The 20,166-nt window shown below is 40.6% G+C and overlaps 1 protein-coding gene across 3 annotated transcripts in view; it reads right to left on the bottom strand.

Annotated features, from left to right (window-relative positions):
* Positions 1-3,118: 3,118 nt before the first annotated feature.
* Positions 3,119-20,166, bottom strand: part of CPM (carboxypeptidase M) — a 29,763-nt gene continuing 12,715 nt past the window's right edge. For 2 of the 3 annotated variants that reach the window (XM_083859651.1, XM_083859650.1), the window contains 7 exons: positions 16,608-16,705; positions 9,222-9,394; positions 7,622-7,806; positions 7,203-7,373; positions 6,229-6,381; positions 5,040-5,188; positions 3,120-4,383 (listed from right to left, as the gene is read on the bottom strand). In XM_083859651.1, the coding sequence (XP_083715777.1) occupies positions 4,144-4,383; positions 5,040-5,188; positions 6,229-6,381; positions 7,203-7,373; positions 7,622-7,806; positions 9,222-9,394; positions 16,608-16,622 (1,086 nt within the window). In that variant the 5' untranslated portion in view covers positions 16,623-16,705 and the 3' untranslated portion in view covers positions 3,120-4,143. Of the gene's footprint in view, positions 4,384-5,039; positions 5,189-6,228; positions 6,382-7,202; positions 7,374-7,621; positions 7,807-9,221; positions 9,395-16,607; positions 16,706-20,166 lie in introns of all 3 variants that reach the window. The other variant, XM_083859649.1, reaches the window with a different exon arrangement.

Raw genomic sequence — 20,166 nt, 5'->3', positions numbered from 1 at the left:
GTTGGTGCCTGTTCCTGTTGGGGACATTGGCAGGCGAGTGCAGGTGCAGGCCCGGTGCCGGGGGCGGTGTCACGGTGACTCCCGCGGGGACTCCCGGTTGTGGCCCGGAGCCTCGGGCTGTGCCTCCACCCTGCCTCCCAGCCTGGCTGCGCCCCGTGTGTGGGCATGAGCAACGGGCACCCTGCTGCTTCTGGCCCTTAAACACATTTCTGGCCTTGGGCAGTGGCACAAAAGTCAGTAAAGTTTTGGTACAAAAGTTGTTCCTCGGTGAGGTGTTTGAGATCCTTATTTAATATTGCACACATTTTAATCTTTAATTTATTGCTGTTTGTAAATATCCTTGTGCTCACAGTTCACGTTTTGAGCTCTAATTTATTGAATTAGTTTACTGGTACATGTAGTATAAAAATATGCTTATTTAGTAAATCACAGGCACAAGAAAAATATTATAAGGAATGTAGCATTAAAATACAGAGAAATACTTATATTATATTTAGATTTAGAATGGCACAGGAAGATTTATGGCTATGTTTCCTTTTTTCCTTCCCTTAAAACAACTTCTGCATTGAACCTGAACGAGATTTATTAAATAGAGAAGGTGCTGGTGCAACATTAGCATAGTGAAAATATTTTGGTGGTGTTTTGCATGCCTTTGGAATGCTTTTCATCCCTGAGTACAGGCAGGGAGCTGACTGACTGCTTCTGGGGACTGGTAACATTGCGGGTGATGGTTCAGGCAATGCAGGACAGAGATGAGAGGCTTTAAGGTTAATTCACAAAGGTGGTCATTGCTTTTGCCTTTGGACTCGTGACCAAGAAGGTTGCAGGGGAGGCCAGATGCCTCAGGATGCAGCTGACTGTGATTTTCAGTGACAGTAGTTATGTGCAAATGATGCAAGAACTTGCATTTATTCTTTTTTAGAAAATAAAATAAACCTACTTGTTGTTTAAATACAAGTCTTTAACTATTTACCTCTTTGTTGGTATTGACATTATATTAGTATTGAAATTAACCTCACACTGGCAGGATCCTGGGCTGTGCTGTCCTGTGCCTCTCTCCTTAGCAGATGATTTTGAAAGGATAAAAGTGCTTCAAAATGCTCACTGGTGAAAAGCTTACATTTCTTCTAAGAGTATGGTATGATTTTTATCACTTGAGTTCTGTTTGCTGTGCATTTTTTCAAGTGTTGCTGTCTCTGAAGTGTCTGTGGGTACGAAGAGGCTTGTAGGACTTCAGGCAGATTTTTTTCTCTTTTATGACTAATATGAGGAAAATTCTTAATTCTTACAGAAAGTGTTGACAAGAATAATTGTTTCAAAAAATTGTATCTTACAAAAAAGAAAATTATTAGAAGCAGAATGAAACTGAATAAAGTGAATAAATAGGATGAAAGTAGTGGTAAAGATTTTTTTCTTCCCCCTCTTACTCTAAGGCTGCTGTTGTTTAGGTAGAGTTTATAATTTTTAAGCAGGAAATTTATTCAGCATATTGAATTGCCACACACATGGTGGGGCAGGAGTTAGCCCTTATCCCAGGAAGATATGGCATTTTGTTGTGCAGCATTGGGCCTGAAAAGGGGCATTTGCTGTTGTTGGGCTTCCCTGTGGGAAGGAGCATTGGACACATTTATGGGACTTTTGGACAGACAGTGTTGTCGTGGAGGGGCTGTAGGGCAGCCTTGGTTCTGCAGCACAGCAGAGCCTTGCTGGAACAGCAGCCCTCTCCTCTTCAGGGGATTCCCTGCCCCGCCCTGCTTTCCAGCTCCTCCAGAGTCCAAGCATATCTTGTTCTTTAAAGGTTGCACAAGCAAAGCACAAAACCCAGATTAAGGTTTTAACAATTGCACTTACTGAACATGAAAAATTGTTGCTAAAGTGTGGGGGGTTTGCTAGGGGTTTTTAAGCGCAGATGCACTGAAAGCTTTAAGTGACTGCTTCTTTAGTGTATCTATGGCTATATTATACATGTGAAATTTGTCAGTGATACTTAAAAAGGTGGTGGGTCCCCTTTTGAGTGGATGTTTTAGCTTAGCGTGCTTTCGAAGGTCTTGAGCCACAGTAGTGGCTGACAGGATGATGATTACTTAACACCTAAAATACCAATAGCTTTTCTAAAACCAGAATCTTTGTTGTCTGACTACACAAAGCTGAGATGACAGAACAGATTCATAGTGGATTTAAATAACTATCCAACACGCTTTCAAGAGCTTGACCTGGGGCATTACTCTCCAGCTACCCAGTGCATGTATGACCACAGTCAGTAACCATTAAAATGCAAGTATCCACTCCAATTGCACACAGTATAGAACCATTTATAAGAAGTTTCACGTGTGTTGCATTTATCTTTTAGTTTTCAGTTTTTCCTTTTCTGATGAAAATTGAGTACTCTGTTCCATTTAAAAGCTTTAAATAAAGATTTGTTTATATACTCCATGGTGCTCTTTTTTTTCCACATCAATTACTTGATTGTTAAAAGTTCTGGTACTTTGTTTTCACACAGATTCTTACTTCTGTGAGCCAGCACACAGGCTCTTTCTGCCCCCCCTCAGCTGCTGGATGGCTGACTTCTGTCAGATTTCTTCGGTTTGAGAGATTTTAACTCAAGGAATCTCTCATTCTTCCTGCTACAAGTGGCTCAATCAGTGGTGGGATTTAATGGATAATTACTTCTCTGTGTGGTAAGCAACCTACAGCATATCATACAGGGTGAGAAAAGGTAGAAAATGCAAATGGATAGGAGGAAGACATTCAAAAACCGGTCTCTTGCATGCACAGCCCTCATTGCTATCGGCATTGCTGTTTCAAGTTCTGAAGTGGATTTGCACACTGAATGTGGCCGTCTGGCAGACAAGTGGCTGATGCCCAAGCTCCACAGTCCAGCTGGTAGGGCTTGGTGTGACAGGGAGCAGTGCCTCAGGAAAGATTGTAAAAGGCATTAAAGGATTAACTGCATTCCTGCATTTTTAATTTACTGTATACAGGAAAAGATTGATGTTTCCAAAGATAATCTTTGCTGGTTTACTTTTGAAATTGCTTAAGAAAACTACTGGCAGATAAAGCTTTAAAATAAACACAGGAGATGGTACTAACTGGCTTTTCTTGATAAATTTTTTGTTTATTGGGCAGCTTCAAAGGGCCTGAAAATGACTTGCAACTGGCCATGCAAAAGGAATCTACTAATCCTGCCTGCAGTACAACCCAGCCAGGGGAACACTGAAACCACCCTCTGTAACTGGAGCTGGCTTGTGCCTTGCTGAGTGTGCCTACCAGCTCCTGGCATGGGTGTTAAACAGTCCCAGCAGTGGAGTAGCAGAGCTGTGAAGCTGTTGAAACAGTATAAAGCCATAGCTTAAAACTATTCAAAGAATTCTGAATTGTATGTGGTTCTGTGCCACTACAAATTCAGTTAAAAATGGACAAGGTATAAAGATGTCAGTGACTGTTTCCACGTAGTTTTCAGCAGCTCTGCCATAGGAGAACACTGTTTTCAGAGCCACAAATTCCTCCTTTTTCCCTGTTGGTGCAGATTATCATCCAGTTTCACAGCATGACCCTTTGGCAGATACTCACATTTCATTTTCATCTTCTTGTCTTACTACATGTCTCTGTTACTGGTCTTTACCTCATTTGAGCCCTGAGCAGTCTCATCTCTCCAGGTAAGAAAGAGCATATATAAAAAATGTCATTCTTCATTTATAGCAGTGGCTTTATTATGAGAAATTAGTATTGAGCTGATGACTTAGAGTTGCGTGGGCACCTGAGCTGTTGGCTCAGTGAGGAACTTGAGCTTGCATGAAACATTGCAGTACAATCCGCAATGTTTTTGAATTTGGGAAAAGTCTTCAAAACATATTTGTACTTTCTGCATCAAAATTCTATGGTTATCTCCATACACTGTACAAAATTTCTTCAGAGTAAAATACTTGCATAGAAAAATACGATAGTCTGTTAGAATTAAAAAATATGTCTACTATAACTAAAATTAAACATTCAATTGTCAATCCAGTATTTTACAAAATACAGTAAACACGATTGTGAATCTGAGAATTTGGTTTGTAAAAACATACATTCTTTTGCATATACAATTCCTTCTCTGAAAAGCCACATTTGTGCAGGAAGATTTTGCCTTTGTCATTCCTGACTTCATTTGAAAATTACAAGCATAACGATCATTAAAACCAAGATGTGTACAGTTGGTTTTACTGCAGCTGAAGCCCGAGTGAGCTCTTGGTAGAGGGGAATTTTGGGACATGAAGCAACTCTTGATCTGATCTTATCTGAGACCTCTGAGAAAGAGAAGTCCTGTTTCAAAGCACTGAAATTTGCAGTGTTGTCAGGTATTTCCACTGTCTTCAGCATCGATTTAAATCCTGGTACAGTAGCCTAGGAGTAAACACAAAAGTGTTCTTCCTTGGTTTGAAACATTGAGTTCAACCGTGAAACAGTCATTTACACTTTAAAAGTGCAGGGAAAAATGTTCTAAAGATACATTGGAGAACATGGAATGGGAAAAGAGTAAAGTATTTATGTTATAGCAGTAACACTCCTGCTGTACAAGTGTCAAATCCTGCAAAGATGCTTAAGCATAAGCCTTTGGCAGCAGGCAGAGCCTACAGGGCATGGATGTTCTCTGGACTTGCACAGAGAAACTATTTTGACACAAGGGAATGACAGTTTCCGATGGTGGTGTGAGCCTGGATCCCTGCTGCTCCACCCCCTCACCCTGCAAAAGCTCTGTGGTTTGTTTCAAACACCTCAAGCTCCTGTTGCCATGCTCCAGATGCTCATCCCAGCTGGCTCCACCATCAAGGTCCAAGGAGTGCTTATCTCTGGACATGGAGGATTGTATCAAAAAATTTCCTTTCTGCTGACTGATACTTAAATACATAGTTTTTTTAAAGTCTGCTAAATAGTCTCTACACCTCCTCCTATCTATGACTTGAGCAGTTCAGCTCACCCACCTCTAAGGCTGCAAGTCTCACTGTCCTCTGGAACTCAATGCAATTGGAAACAATACTTCAGTAAGGCTGCATACTCACATTGATCACATACGTCCCAGGCAAAAGGAGAAGAAAGTACTCCCCTTGTTCATTTGTTCTGTAGGGGCAGACATGTGGCCTTCCTTTGGCTTCCACAATGGCATTGGGAATAGGATTCCCATTCTTATCAGTAACTTGGCCTTTGACACCTATGAAAAAGGGAGAGAAGGGGAAGATCATAAACTGTAACTGGTGAGCCTCCTTCTCTGGGAAAGGCAGACTGTTCTGTTGCTGGATGCACTCAAAGGCTAATTCACCACCTTTCAGCATGTCTAATATTATCACTAGTCACCTCGGCCTTGCTCAAGGAAATTAAACCAGAAAATCCTTAGCTGTTGTTGTTAGTAGTTTACCCTCATGTTAAGTTAGAAAGCAGTATTGTAATATCTTCTAAATCTCATTTGCTGAAGGCATCATATGCACTTACTGTATGTCCTTTACTGAAGGGCTTCAATCTTCAGTGCAGGTTTGGCAGTTTTTGCACACAAACCACACCCCCCCCCCTTTCCTTTTTGTGATTTAAAATAAGTCAGCTTCTTGTCTAGTACTTTCCAAAGGCAGAATACCAACAATGTGTGCTTATTAAGTAGTTCCCTTAATTCCCACCCACCATCTTCAAGGCAGTAGAGGCATTAGGCAGAAATAAAATAGCAGTCAGATATTTAGGGCAACAAAATACAGGAGAAGCAACAGGTTTGTGCAAACCCTTCAACTCATTGTAAAGCACCACAGCATCACTAAGCAGCAGTTCTTTTCCAAATGTGAAGTCAGATCACACCTAGAGAAGCCTTTCAAATTTACAAAATCCAAGCAGCAAAGACCCAACACTTGTGCTGAGGCACACATACACTTGGAGACCTCTGAAATAAATGTTTGTCCGAAGGCTGCTCAGGAAAATGAGGGGAGGGGGGGAGTGCATGGTCAGACAGCCCCCAGGGCCTGTCCCTTGCTCCTGCCCCACCACACTTTAAGCCCCTTGCACACCTGTAGTAGCACCTATTGCCCCTCACCTGACACACTCGTCAGTTCTCCCGCCTTACCCATCCCTGGCTTTGTAGCAATTCATGTTCAGAAGCTCCCGAGTTAACACCAGATCTCTCCCCTGTGAGCTGTGACACTGACCCAGGCTGCTGAGGAGTTCCCTCTAAGATGGCCTCAGTTTTCCCTCTGGCCCCATTCACATACCCACCTAGGTGTACTTGTTTGATGTATTCGATCAGAGCAACTTTGTTGTCTTTCCAGAACTCTTCCAGCTGGTTTGCTGGAGGATATTTACAGCATGACAGCTCCAATGTAATTTCAAAACACTGTCCCCAGACATAGTTGTAATCTTGCATTCCACCTTAAAAGTGAAATAAAAGGATTTTCAGCTGCAAAGAAACACTAAGGTCAAACTAAAAGACAAACAAGAGAGTTAAAATGTTGGTACTTGCATCACACCTGTAAGAAAGGCAAATCAGATAAATTATTCCTAAATGCCACACTTGTATTTACTGCCTCCTATAAAAAACCAACTTTTTTACCCTAGTTACTCATAGAGTGTTGTTTCCTAAAGCACACTTCATTTTGGAAATAATGATGATCGTGGCTGAGAAAGGGTGAGTCTTTGACTTAAATTCATTCAAGCTTTCCGAACTGAAAAGGGACAAATAGGCTGGAATAAGTTTTGCCATTGCCAAAGCCATTCCAAGACTCCTTTTAAGTCTTGGAATTCAGACAATGAAAACAATGTACACAGTGCACAAGCCCCATATTCTATTTGGCTACACATAAACAATAACGAAGACATTTATTTCATTAATTAACCATTAAAAAATGGATGACATATGAATAGAAGATTGCTTTTTCTTTCTGAAAGGAGAAGATCTTCATGCCAAGCAGTGTGTGCACATGGTGTAATGTATACAGCTACTGCAGGCCTTAAGCAAGGGCACAGAAGCAGGCAAACAGTAGTGACTGCCTCATTCACTTGTGTAATTGCTGGCTGGAAGAGTCTGAAAACACCCAGGTCCTGCTCACAGAATCTGCATGAATGAATTGACTTGCTCACCTCATCAGCCCCCTACTCTGACTAAAATCATTGCCCTTTCATCATCAGAGATGGCAGGAGAAAGTGAGAACCTCTTACCAGAAGTAGCTGAATGACATCAATGACATTCTTACCTTCCAGCTGGTACCAAGAGTACCCGTTGGTAATGCCTCCTGGGAAGGTTTGCCTGTTGTCACACCCCGTCCCTTTGTACATGCTGGCATGGTTGGAAGAATAGGTTTTTGCCAGGTGAATAAAGACATCATCATCTGGAGATTTGCTATAGCCATTCAAAGAGCCAGTAACTGCAGAGTGAAGACAGCCATTGTGGAACTCTCTTTACTGGTAAAACACACAATGTAGGCTTACATGCAGGATAAACATCTCCCAAATGGCCATATTAGGCAGTGAATTTTGATGGGGTTTACCAAATTCTGCTCATCCCAGCTCAAAAGCTACAAGAACTTTGCAGGAATCCTTATAAATTTTGCTTTGGTACAGCCACTGTTCCTAAACCCAGTCAGTTATGGAGAACAGTTTGTAACCATCTTACCTGGGTTACCATTATCAAAGGTGTAACTGGCAACCAGGGCACCCCCATGCAAGTTTGCTGAAAGAACAAACGTTTCATTTTTTATCCAGTCCATTACTGCTCGAGTCTCGGGCTGAATGCTGGCGCTGTTATTTTCAAAGGCATCAGGAAAATTTCTGTTCAGATCTTCTCCATTCTTGTTGTACCTTAGAAAGAGAGAAGACATTCCCATTATTGTTTTGCCTTTGGATACTTCCACATCACCAGCCTCCCAGTACTTCAGATCTGTGGTGTGCTAGCATCTTCAGGGAACAGGCAAGATGACCATGTTTTATTTCTCAAGTATTATGGTGATGGACTTCAGTTTGCTTTCTGGCAGCATAGAATATTTAATATTCTATTTAATATAGAATGCACATCTACTCATAAGTGAATTAGAAAAACCAGAGCCAGATCAGAAGGACTTTGTCCTCCTCCTGTATGTGTTCTTCCTGCTTGTAGAAGACCAAGATAACTACTGAATGGCTGCATCCCTTGGGCCATTGTCACTCTCAACAGACAGAAAAAATTTGAATCAAACACAGGATGCATTTTCTCCCCTCTGAACCTTAACGCCCAGCCAGTTCAAACACTCTCTTGCTTCAAACACTCAGATAGGTCAGTACAGGAATAAAGAAGGTATTCACTATTGGCTGTGTTAATTTTTGAGCTCAGTCTGTTTAACTCTGTCTATTTGACAGTGAGGGGATAAAAAAAACAAAAAAAAACAAACAAAAAAACCCTCCATACAAGTTCCATCTATTTGCTGAGAAATATATTTTTCTTAATAAAAAGGATAGCCTACACTGGTCACCTAAAGAACTAAACTACCTAAACTTTTTTTCACTTGTTTCTAATGTTGCCAAGGCCAGTGATCCAAGAGAACTCCTAGCTCATGGGTTTGCTTTTTCTGCACATTCCAAATTTGTCCTTTGGGCGTTTCTTCCCATTCTCTCACTGTCATTTTGTCTTCTAGCTTGTTAAGGTTTTCATCACCTTTTTGGTCTCTGCAATAATCATATTAAAGAATGCAAAAATAGCACAGGATGCAATGCCAAGTTATATTTTCTTCCCTGTAGGTTTTTTTCCTACCATCACTATTAGCACAGAATCTATTATAGCCAGTTCTGCTTGTGTAACTTCCTCCTACTAAATCCACATTCAACATGATTTTTAAACACATTGCTAAAGTTCATTCAACTTAGAGCTTAGACACACCTTTTCTCATTAAGAAGGGTTACAGAATTCTCCAATTGAAATAGATCCCTGTGGGTGGAATTTTCCTTCTTGTAGCACTCGAAAGGTGCTACAAAATAGGGAATTGTGCCTGTATTTGCAATCTGGGTCTCCTGCCTAAAAGGTGAGGTCATTATACCATTCTGACCAATTTTTTCTGGCCACACCATATATAAACAGCACTATGACTCAGTCTTCCAGAAACTCTATGCCATAACAATGCATCTTCAGAAGGGCACAGGCAAAAATTAGCCCTAGAATTTCCAGTAGACTCTGCTCTCCACTAAGCATGGATTATCTGCAATTATTACTCCCCATCCATTTATTTCACCTCTCCCACCCTTACCTTCCTCGTGTGTAATAACAATCAGGCACTTTTGTAGCTTCAAATCCATCAGGATTCATGGTTGGCATGATATGAACCCGGGTGTTATTGAGTAACCTGGTAATGACTGGGTCACGTCCATAGCTGGTCACTAGGAAATCTATCAAATGGAGCAGGATTTCTCTCCCAACAGTCTGTGTAAAGAAATACAGGTTTTACTTTAAGTCTGATATGGAAGAAGAAAAAAAAAATAAAGACCCACTACCTTGAACTTCCAAGTTTTTCTTATGGACTACACAGACATACAAGGCATATGAGGGCACACTGATCAACATTACTTTGTTTTATGCTCTCCCCTAAATATATTTAAAGCAATTGAATAGATTAAAGGAATCACTGGAGGGTTTTCACAAGGGTTTTAAACCCAGATCAACCAGACCTTTTTGTATAATGGGAAACTGACTGTGTCAGATGCACTGCTTAAATCTTGCATGGATAAGAGACTGCTACAACAGAAACTAAAACTGCCTGATAAACACCACATGGGCTTGGGAACACCCCAGTGCATTTTCTCAGTCCCACAGCAGGGTCCCAGCTCTGTGCTGGTGCCCGAGTGACCCTGCACACCTGTGCCAGCACTGTGCAGCACCACTTGGCAGTGCTGCTTCAGGAGGAAGGGAGGACAAGTCTGCCATGTTTTCCAGGATGCCACAGAGCAGGATTTTTTCTTGTTGATCCTCTTTTATGGGAAGTCAATGTTAATACAAGATCAAAGAGGCCACACAGTCTATTACATTGCTTTATTTTAATGCCATGAACACATGTACTGGGGAAACCAAATAAATCCTTAGAAAAGACATGGAAAGACATTTGGATACAGACTTTAGATCAAGGAGAGACAGTGGCAGAGAAAAAGCTAGACACATATTTTTGTTCATATAAGTTTGTGTAAGTCATGAAAGCTGAGATCTCCCTTTAGTCATCAGATTTTAGGCAAAATAGTGTCAAGTACCAGATCCAGAGGTAAGGGACAACCCTATTCTACCCCAGAAACCACTTCTAGTGCTCACTGGGGCATACTTTCCAAGGGCACTTTCCACAGCACTGTGACCCAGGGCTCCTAAACCCTGTCTGAAAAGGGAACAAACCAAGACTTGCAAGTAGATGAGTTCTAGAGATAGCTTATCTCTCTACTTTATATCCAAGAACAAAGCCTGATATATCACAACAGGATCTAAACCAGCAACTAAGTATGTGAAAACAGACTGCTCTGCAGATTTGATAAATATACTCTGTGAAATTTAAGAAGGGATGCAACAGAACCTGTCTTGTACAGGCAGCTCTTGAAATGGGTGATAGACATCTTGGGAAGCATATAAGGGTGGGGGAAGAGGGGAGAGGAGTCAGCCAAATCATGGCCCTGGGCATGAGAGATGAAGTTACCAGACTCAGAATCAGCAAAAATAGCTCTACCATAGAGACAGCTAAACTACAGACAAGACTGGACTGCTGTCTGGACAAACTGGGAAAGTTCTCTTCTTCTACTGCACTTCTCTTCAGTTCCTGACCAAAAGAAATCCCAAAAAGAAAGGGTAGAGAAGCAGGAGCAGAAAGGGAAAAAAAAAAGTAATGAAAGAATGTAGTAGAAAAGAACAATGTTTATAAAGAATGAAAATTGACTAGATTTTTCACAGATTACATACTTTGCACTTAAAAGTTAATCCCAGGTTTACTTACATGTGCAGTGTTTTACAAACTATTTTATAGGATTCCTGGTACAGCTGTTATTGTACTCAGGACATTAGGTGGTTCAGATTATCGTAAGAGTGTAGGCACTTGGGTGCTTGCACAGTGAGGGAAGAATATACTTAACACCACTGTTCGGGTGTGTAACAGAGGGGTGGTTTTGTTTCGGTCCAGACCACCCTGCATTGCTTGGGAAAGCACATCTGGAAGTAGCTGAGGGAAAGTTTTTTTTTCTGGGAAAGTTCAAGTTCAAGGTCAAGTTTTGATCAAACTCTTGGAAATCATCTGCTGTTCAGTCAAGCTTTACCCTGTTACTACAGAGGTCAGGTGTGTCTGTGGATAAGAGTTATGAGTCACTTAGTTTTATTTTAGAGCCTCAAATAAAGGATCTAGACACACTGAAAGTAGGTTGCTGACAGGAGAGGAGAGACACTTTTATCTGCCTCAAGTTTAATATGAAGATAGAAGAGCAGGAGACAGCATTTTTGTGTTCTGGGGCTTTGAGAGGACATGAACATTTAGTTTTGATTGCAGTATCCCAAGGGAGATGCCAAAGTGGATTGTGCTACTCTATTTCACACAGAGGGTGACTGAAAAGCACAAGAAATCCCTTTCTCCCACTTCTAGGGATACAATTAGACATTAAGTTTCTCTGTGCACTTTCAGATGCCAGCTTCCTCCTGTGCCCCAAAGGGAGAAAGTCAGCAGGAAAGGCTTTCAGTGATCCTCAGAAGAGTGAATGAAGAAACGTGCATGTGTCAGGACATGGATCAATGCTGTAGAAAAGGGTGTGACTGCTGCTTCTGTACACAAATCCTTTAAACTTCCTGACTCTGCCTGCTGGCAGGGCTGTGTCAGCACCCTGCTCAGCTACCACAGGGATTACTCAAGAAGCCCAAGCAGCAGCCAGTTAGGAGATTAAGGTTAGCTCCAATTGCACCTGTACTGTAACACTTTACTGCATCAGCCTTGGGTTTAGAACACTGTTGTTACCACATGATAGAGACCTAATACCAGAGGACTATGGGTGGATGGACTCTGCCCATTTTTATTATTAAAATTCTTTCCTTAAACATGGCCTGGTTTTTAAGTTGAACGATGTTGAAAGAAAGATCCAAACCATCAGGTAGGACCTGTTTCAGGGCACCACAGTCTCGCCCCTCTCCTTGCTCCAGCCCCGGCTGCTCCACAGGCCAGGTTCAGCATTCCAGGCACAACCCCACCTAAGGAAGCGGACTGTGAGCAGAGAAACCAGTAGGCCATGCTGGGTTCCCACTGAAAAGCCACATTTGCAAGATGTTATTTTTAACACTTGTATAGCACTAATTATTACACACCAGTAGGATACACCCCATTGGGTTGTCCTTTGCTAAAACACACCAGTATTAAAGTGACTGTTTAAGTGAATCGTTTGGCACACACCCCTTTATTTCTACAGCAAAAGCCACAGACACCTGAGAAATACCACATGTATGACAGGGAAGTGCAGTCCTCTGGTTTATCACTGCAGGAAATGGCAACATGAAGCCTCCTTTTGAACTAGTAACTGGTGTAAGTTGTTACCACCTGGACAAACTCCACTGGCTTCAGGATACCTGGCTGAGACAGGGATAGCTTTTTCTTTTCCCACTCTGAAGAGTGTGAAGAAAAGATAAGGAAAAAAGTAACTGCAGCAAGGCAGTGTTAAAATGTGCTGAAACAGACCTCAGCAACATCCAGGTTTTTTCAAAATCTGTTGTTAGCATTGAGATTTGATTGTTTTGAATTTTGAAATCTCTGGTACTTCTGACCTGTTTCACATTACATCAGCTAATACTGAAGCTAGGTGGAAAATACTTCACTGCACAAAAAATATTTTTTATAAATATGGGTTTTTTTCCTAGAGCAAATATGGTTTCCCTGCATAGCACTTCAATAATACATCACACAGGACTGAGAACATGGGAATATGGGCTTACAATTCCTTAGAGCAAGTCATACAGTATATGCAATATTCTTTTTTGTGCAACTGGATGATAAAAAACCTTTTTTCCACAGTGGTATTTTGATAGTGCAAATGCAGCTTCCATTAATTTTTAGAAATAAAGAGTAAAATCTCACACAAGACTCATTAGTCAATTGTTCGGTGCTTTTTTAAGACCCCATTTATTGATCACAAATAAATCTACTCCAGTCCTTATTCTCCTAAGCCCTAATATTTCAGGAAACCCTGCTGTGGATATGACTATGTCTATGATGACATAGAAAACAGGGTAGAGTTGCTTTAACTTATTTCACAAGATAAGACGGCAGATAAACACATCCTTTCATGTAGGCTAGTCCAGACCTATCAGTACAGGCTCAGTTTCACATTACACAGTAGTATAAAATATAATTTTAAAAAGCAGTATTTTTCCTCTTTCATTATTATATTATGTATAGTAGTGCTTTATTTATATTATTATAAATAAATTATTGTTTATTATGAATAAGCTATTGTATTATTTAATATTATTTGCATTGTTGTTATTTTATATACTGAAAAATAAAGCAATCAGAAGTGGACACTTTAGGAGAAAAGGAGAAAATCAGCACTGAGAAAGAGTTTATCTGGTGATGGTCCAGTTACACTCCAGCTGCAGAAAGTTAAAGCCATATACTTGATACATTAAAGGGGGAAAGCAGAAACACAGAGAAAGTTTACGGTTTGTTCAGATGTGCTTTTCCTTAAAGGGTTTCCCTGTAGTGATATACATGGTTTAGGAACAGCCTTCCAATTACATTCTATTTGTTCAGTTGTATAGAATGGACTTAAGTCACTGGCACAGAGAGTCCAAAGGTGATAGATCTGCTCCATTTATGACTTCGGAGTATTTAGGGGTTGGGTTGTGGCTGATGTTAAGCAGGAGGAGTTCTCCCTCAGAGAGGAATGTGTGACTTAGAGAAGATCTTTCAAATAAGAGTATAAGGCTGGGGCAAGAGAGGCTGCTGTCTAATTCAGAATGGGAGCTGCCCCAGAAGATCAGGCAACCTCTCCCTCACCTTCCCCCTGCAGACTTTATTAACATTTCACAGGCTTATGCATTTTGTGCAGTCAATTACTGCCATCTTGATTAAAGTTAGCTGAAATCAGTTTTAATTTGGCTCAAGTTAAACAAAAAGTACTATTAAAAATGGTGTCCAGTTTCATACAGGCAACACAAAGAATGGGAGAAGTCTTTTGTTGCCTCTCAGTGGATCTGGGGCAAAAGTTCACTCTATCTGGCAACAGTGAACACAAATGAAAATCTTTTAAGTCTTGGCTGATTATGCCTTAGAGTATCAAGAAAAATGAACTGACTTTAAAAAAAAAAGTCTTTTCAGTTCTGAAAAAAATTTACTCCTTTCCTGGTATTGTGTGCTCACATACATTACTTTATTAGAACTTCCCTACTGGGCAATTTTCCAGATAACCTAGATTTTCTTCCAGCAGCATGTGTGAATGGCCCACACACATGTAATTTAGGTTCCACCCCAACTTTTATGGTTTTGGAGCAGTGGGCCAGCTGAGTCAAAGTTAAGTGTCATGTGTGTGATCCTAACAGGTTAGAAGGGCAGCATCACCAAACAACACTTGAGAACAGCTAATTTTGTACCTTTTGTGGAAAACATCACTGAAGCACAAAAGGCCTGATTGGATCAATGAAGTCATAGTCCCACAATTTCAATTTATGAAAACTCTGGCACACGGGTTGAAGCTTGTTGTACAATTAGTGCAAAACTTATCTGCTTAATACACTGTAGGGGTAGTTGAATCTATTCCCAGTGACTGGTCCAGTAGCAGAATCTAAGATTATAGGAAAAAACCATTCGAATTCTCCAATGCTTCTCTATATGAGGAATTAATTTCCTGCTATCTGAAATACATTTATGATCAGATAAAAAAAACAAACCCAAACACCAACTGTGTGTTACTTGTATGTACAAAAAAACCCCATACAGCAAAAATCATGATGAGGGCCTGAAAAGGAGGAATAGCTCTATTTCTGGAGTGTTCCCTAGGTGTGAGCTTGGTCTGACAAACAACTGGAATGTAGGACGGCTTAGCTGGGCAGATCCAGCATCAACCCTGCTCAGACCGTCTGGCACTGTGTCTGACTTCAAAACAAAACCTTGCTTCATTTCCTCATGAAGTCAATAAAAAAAACTTAGATCCGAGTCCCCAATCCCCAGCAACTCCCAGCCTTGTGGATGTGCAAACAATGTTTCTATGGTCAAAGCTCCTTATGTGTATCCAGCTGGGCAGTGATAATGACAGGGGTGCTTCCTTGTGGACACTCCAGTATGTGTGGCCCTTTACAGTCCAGAAATATTGGATTTGCAAGCCAGCCCATTCCAGATGAGATCATATCCTGCCCTCCACCTCCTCCCCATCAAAGCTGGGTGATTTACAGTCACAGGTTTGCAATCCCCTTCAGCAGTCTGCAGGGACTGCAGTATGGAGCCTCAGTTCCTAGATGCCTTGGTGACACACACACCAGGTCCCAGGAGCTGCAAACCCTGTCTTGGGCACCCAGCAACAAATGTACCCATTTGACACCATGAATCAGCTTCCTCCCACACAGTTAAATTCCCAGGCAGTCAAACTCCCAGCAACACTTTGAGCAAGGCCAGTGTCGAACAAGGCGAAACTAGTCTAACTTGGGGAAAATTCTCAGCACGCAATGTCACAAGTGCCTGTAGGAGTGCAAGTGCTCACACACAGTACTGTTAACAGCAATAACCTGCCACACGTTACCCTTTGCACAGGATACGCTTTCTACTATATCTTCCTTAGTTTTGGGAATTCACAGTCTAGCACATGTGTGTGTGTATATATATATATATATATATTTACACACACATATATACACACATATATACATATATACTTTGCTACTCCTGTTAAATTATTTAACTTTCACACAAAAGGCTGCATAAAAACATATTGCACAGTTTAAATTTAACCTGAAGATGACTAATACAATCAGGTAAAGCTGAAGAATAAAAGAAATATAAGGCAAAAAAGTACTATAGAGGACAGTGAAGCTTAGATTCTTTCTGATTCAGATCCAAGTACTGCACCAGGTAGGCTCATAATCATCATTTCTCCTTGATCATTAATAAGCGGGCATTCTTCCCAGAGCAAGTTTATTGTTGTGGCATTGCTTTTTCTTTTGTACTCTATTATCTCAGGTGAATCTAGCTGTTCCTAGCTTAAGGTTCCCAAAATAAATTTTCTTCCTACAATAATAATTTGATGCTTCACAGCAATTACTATTTAATCTTAGGATGTATTTGAAGAGTTCTATCAGTCATATTTCACACCTGTAACAATATACAAGCAAACTACTACATCTGACTCATTGCCAGGAAACTCAAAGCCTCTGGGTTTACTCACTTGGAGAAGACAAAGCTCTCTATTTAAGAGAGGTCTTGAGTGTAGGATTGTAGGACTCCTCACCATGATGTATGGTCTCCTAAGGCCCTTCCACCAAAACAATGAACTTTATTCTGAAAATTCTTCAATAAATACACACATATTTTGTCTTCCTTGAATTATGACATACCTCAGTAATAAGAAGCACATGCCTGAGAGCATCTCACTCTAAACCTCTGGTAAGTGTATTTGGTATAAATGACATTGCAAAAATTGAAACATACCTCATCCCCATGCATATTAGCAACATACTTGAACTCTGGAATGCCAATCTTATGATGGGTTGGAAACCTTCCCAGAGCAAGAACCCACAGGTCTCTACCTTTAAGAGGGGAAGGGGAAAAGACATTTTTAAAACAAGTGTAAAAGTATACAAGCCTTAGAAGAATAAAAAGAGTTGGTCATTAAGACCGTTGTACAAATTTTCATATTTCACTGGTGCCCGCTCAGTCCTATATATAACATATCAAAGTAGACTGTGGGGCTCTTTTAGTCTATAAATATTTGCAATATTAGTTATAAGAATAAATACGCTTTGCCTTCTGCCAAAGTACATAATAAACCCTGCAATTTCTAAAGCATTCAACCAGGACTAGAAAAGAAGGCCTTTTTTTTTGTAATAAACACTTTTCAAATTAAATTTAGCAAATAAGACCATTGTCATCCCCCCCATCCCAATTTTAAATCATAAGGCTTTTCTGAAATATAAATATATACAGAAGTTTTCATTATCACAAAGAAAGAACATCTGGTTTTGTACTAAAGACAACACAAAAAAGCTAAACACATTCATGCATTACTGCTCAGAAAACAGGAGGTACCAGAAGGAGCTGTATCAGAGACATATTTTAAATATATCAGCAGGGAAAGAATTAATAGCTACAGAAAGAGTATTAGTTAGGACCACTAAACCTGCAAAAGAAGCTGAGCTTTAAGTAGCAAAATAAACATACATACATTTTGGAAGTCCACACTTAAGTGGTGGGGAGAGGGAGAGGAGAGAACATTTTTTGTTATTACGTTTAGTGATACTGTGGCGTTTCAGACCTCATCTGCAAATCTGTGCTTCCCACTAGTCTGCTCAGTGAGGTGGAAAACTCAAGTTTCAATAGATGGCAGCAATGAAACTGGACCAGTTCCTTGATAACAGCAGTGTCAGCCTATAGATTGCTAATGCCAGACTTCACAAGCATGCCAGCTGTCCCCAGCTCCACACAGGGCTGGTTGGGATCCACGACCTGTCTGAGAGCAGCTACATCATGGCTACTTGCAGGAAAGAGGAACGTAGGAACTGCTATTTGCAGCACTATAAAGGGCCTTATTTCCTAAATCTTTGTGGATCATCAAATCTGAACTAAAACTCTGGAGCATATTGGCTTCCCATTCCTGAAGACACGACCCCTGTAGTCATACACATGCCATAGCATTTTTGTTTTCTTTTCTAGCTTTGTGACTGACTCACAGCAGCTATACCACAAGGGTCATGGCTTTGGGAATGGGAGAAAAACTTGAAGAGGACTGAAGCAACACTGCAAGATGTGCTGAAACAGGTGTAAGAGACGTAAAACTGAAGACAGTGACTGTCAAACTAAATTCTCAGTTAACAGAATCAGAGTCTTAGGCTTAGGATCAAGAAGCAGAAAGACAGTGCTGCGAGTGATCTCAGTATCCCCTGGTTTTACAACTGCTCTTGAAGACATTGGTGTTCAACCACTGTAACTATGCTAAGCACAAAGCTGTGAGATGATGCTACTGACTCTTTCAATAAATGACAATGTGAGCAAGCAATCCATACTTTTAAAAATAATTTTGTGGCAACCGATTTAGTAAGAAAGCCAGCTATTTGCCCTTGTTATATGTAGAGCCACTGTTCCATAAAAAAATAAAAAGCTTGATTTCTCTAAGCCTAGACAAGTTGCAGAATGGAGAACCCAAAGATACTAGCTTTTAATCACATTCTTCTTCAAAAAGAATAGAAAGAACACACAAATCATATCACCCTAGCCCTTGTCCCCTCCAAAACCTCCAGAGATCCCCTCTAATCTCAACCATCCTGCAGCTCTGTGAAAATAGATGACAAGTCTTGCTGTAGTAGCATATGTTTGGAACTGAAAACAATCCTAGTAGTGAAAAAACTGTTATTCATAATCAAGTGTGGACAACAACCTCAGCTTACTTTCCAACTCTGCAATGTGTCATTCTCTCTACAGTTGTATCCTGGGGCAACTCACAATGAATTACTAAGGAAGTTCTTCCAGAACACTCCCATGATTCTTTGTCCTTATGTCCTCTAAGCCCTGCTTCCCAGCTCTCATTCCCTCCACTGGAAGGCAAGTTCAGACATTCCTCCTTGGTGTCAGGTGTCATGTGGACTGCCTGCACCAAGAGGAACACACCTGCTTACAGTGGTGATTGCAGCCTTTCCACCACAGCCCAAACCTAAAGGTGACTGCTGCAAACCTACAACATGCAGTTCATGACATACACTCAAGCAAAGAGTCCAAGTAGAGCTAAAGTGCTCTGGATGTTTCCATCATTTAAGATTTTCTACAAATAATAGTGCATTCTGATTTCAATTTTTAAAAGAATACTTCCAGTGTCTTGCCATCAGCAGTACTCATTTGTGCTGCTCTCAGTGGGAATTGCACTCACAGCAAACACGAGGAAGAGCCAAGCATAGACTAAAATTAAGTACTGATGTAAATTGGTCTTTCCTGCATTAGTGTTAAGAGTGCTTAGGGTTTTTGTGGGGACCATCTACACAATAAACACTCCCATGAACTGAGATACCAATTATTTCCTGGCATTTCCAGCTTGTAAGAAATACTAAGCCTTCAATTAACAACTAAAATGCATTCCTGGGTCTGCTCAGCCTGCAGTACTGGATAGTGTATCTATGAGGGATGATGTAAGATTTCTTTCCATACAGCTGTAATTAACTGCATATAAAAAGATTCAGCATATGGATGGTTTCCTTTAATCAGCAAAGCCTAGATAACTCTGGTTTGGTACCTGAAGGGAACAGCTAAGCTTCCTCTTATGCTTTGAAAAGCCATTTCTCACTGCCAAATTGCCAAACCAAAACTGACGTCAACTAATTAGTGAACTATATTTCAAGCAACGAAGGCAAATGTGTGTTTCTTACTATGTGTCCCAGGACAAGTAACAAGAGTTGAATTGGAGCAGAGCCAGACCACACAGTTTCTAATAGAATGAGAAGCTTTTTTAACTTTTCAAAAAGTTTTCTAACATTGCCACTTGTTTGCAACATAGTGACACTGTTCTGAACAGATGTACAAAAACTGGTATTTAAAATGAAGAATTGAAATTGATCTCTAGATCTTGCGGGAAAGAGACAAAATCAATTTGTAGTTGTTGGAGTCTGGATTGTGCTCCCTGTTTTTGTTCTGAACTTTATTTCTGCTTTTCTTCACTTTGTTCTTTACAGCTTCACTTATGAAAAACTTGTCATTTCAAAGAAAGTTATGGTTAGAAATGAAGTGAAAAGACTGGGCAATGGCTCAGACCCACTTTCAGTACCAGTGAGGCTAGAGTACTGATTCAAGAGCTTGCAGGAAGGACAACTTTGACCAAGAAAAAGCAATAGACTGACTACAGTCCTCCTGGGTTGGCCGAGAGTTGCACAGTGGCTTCATGGGTAGGAACTGCAGTAATGCTGATCTGTGTTGAAGCAGCCCCTACCTAGAAAGATGCAGGACAAAAGAAGGCAAAGAGAGATTAACTCTCATTGGAATGCAAGGTCCCAGAGCAGTTGAATAGAAC

This window comes from Zosterops lateralis, assembly GCF_965231275.1.
Source record: "Zosterops lateralis genome assembly, chromosome: 4".
NCBI classification, from domain to species: domain Eukaryota; kingdom Metazoa; phylum Chordata; class Aves; order Passeriformes; family Zosteropidae; genus Zosterops; species Zosterops lateralis.
The sequence above is the reverse complement of the archived record's forward strand: the minus strand, read 5'-3'. Positions and strand labels throughout refer to the sequence as shown.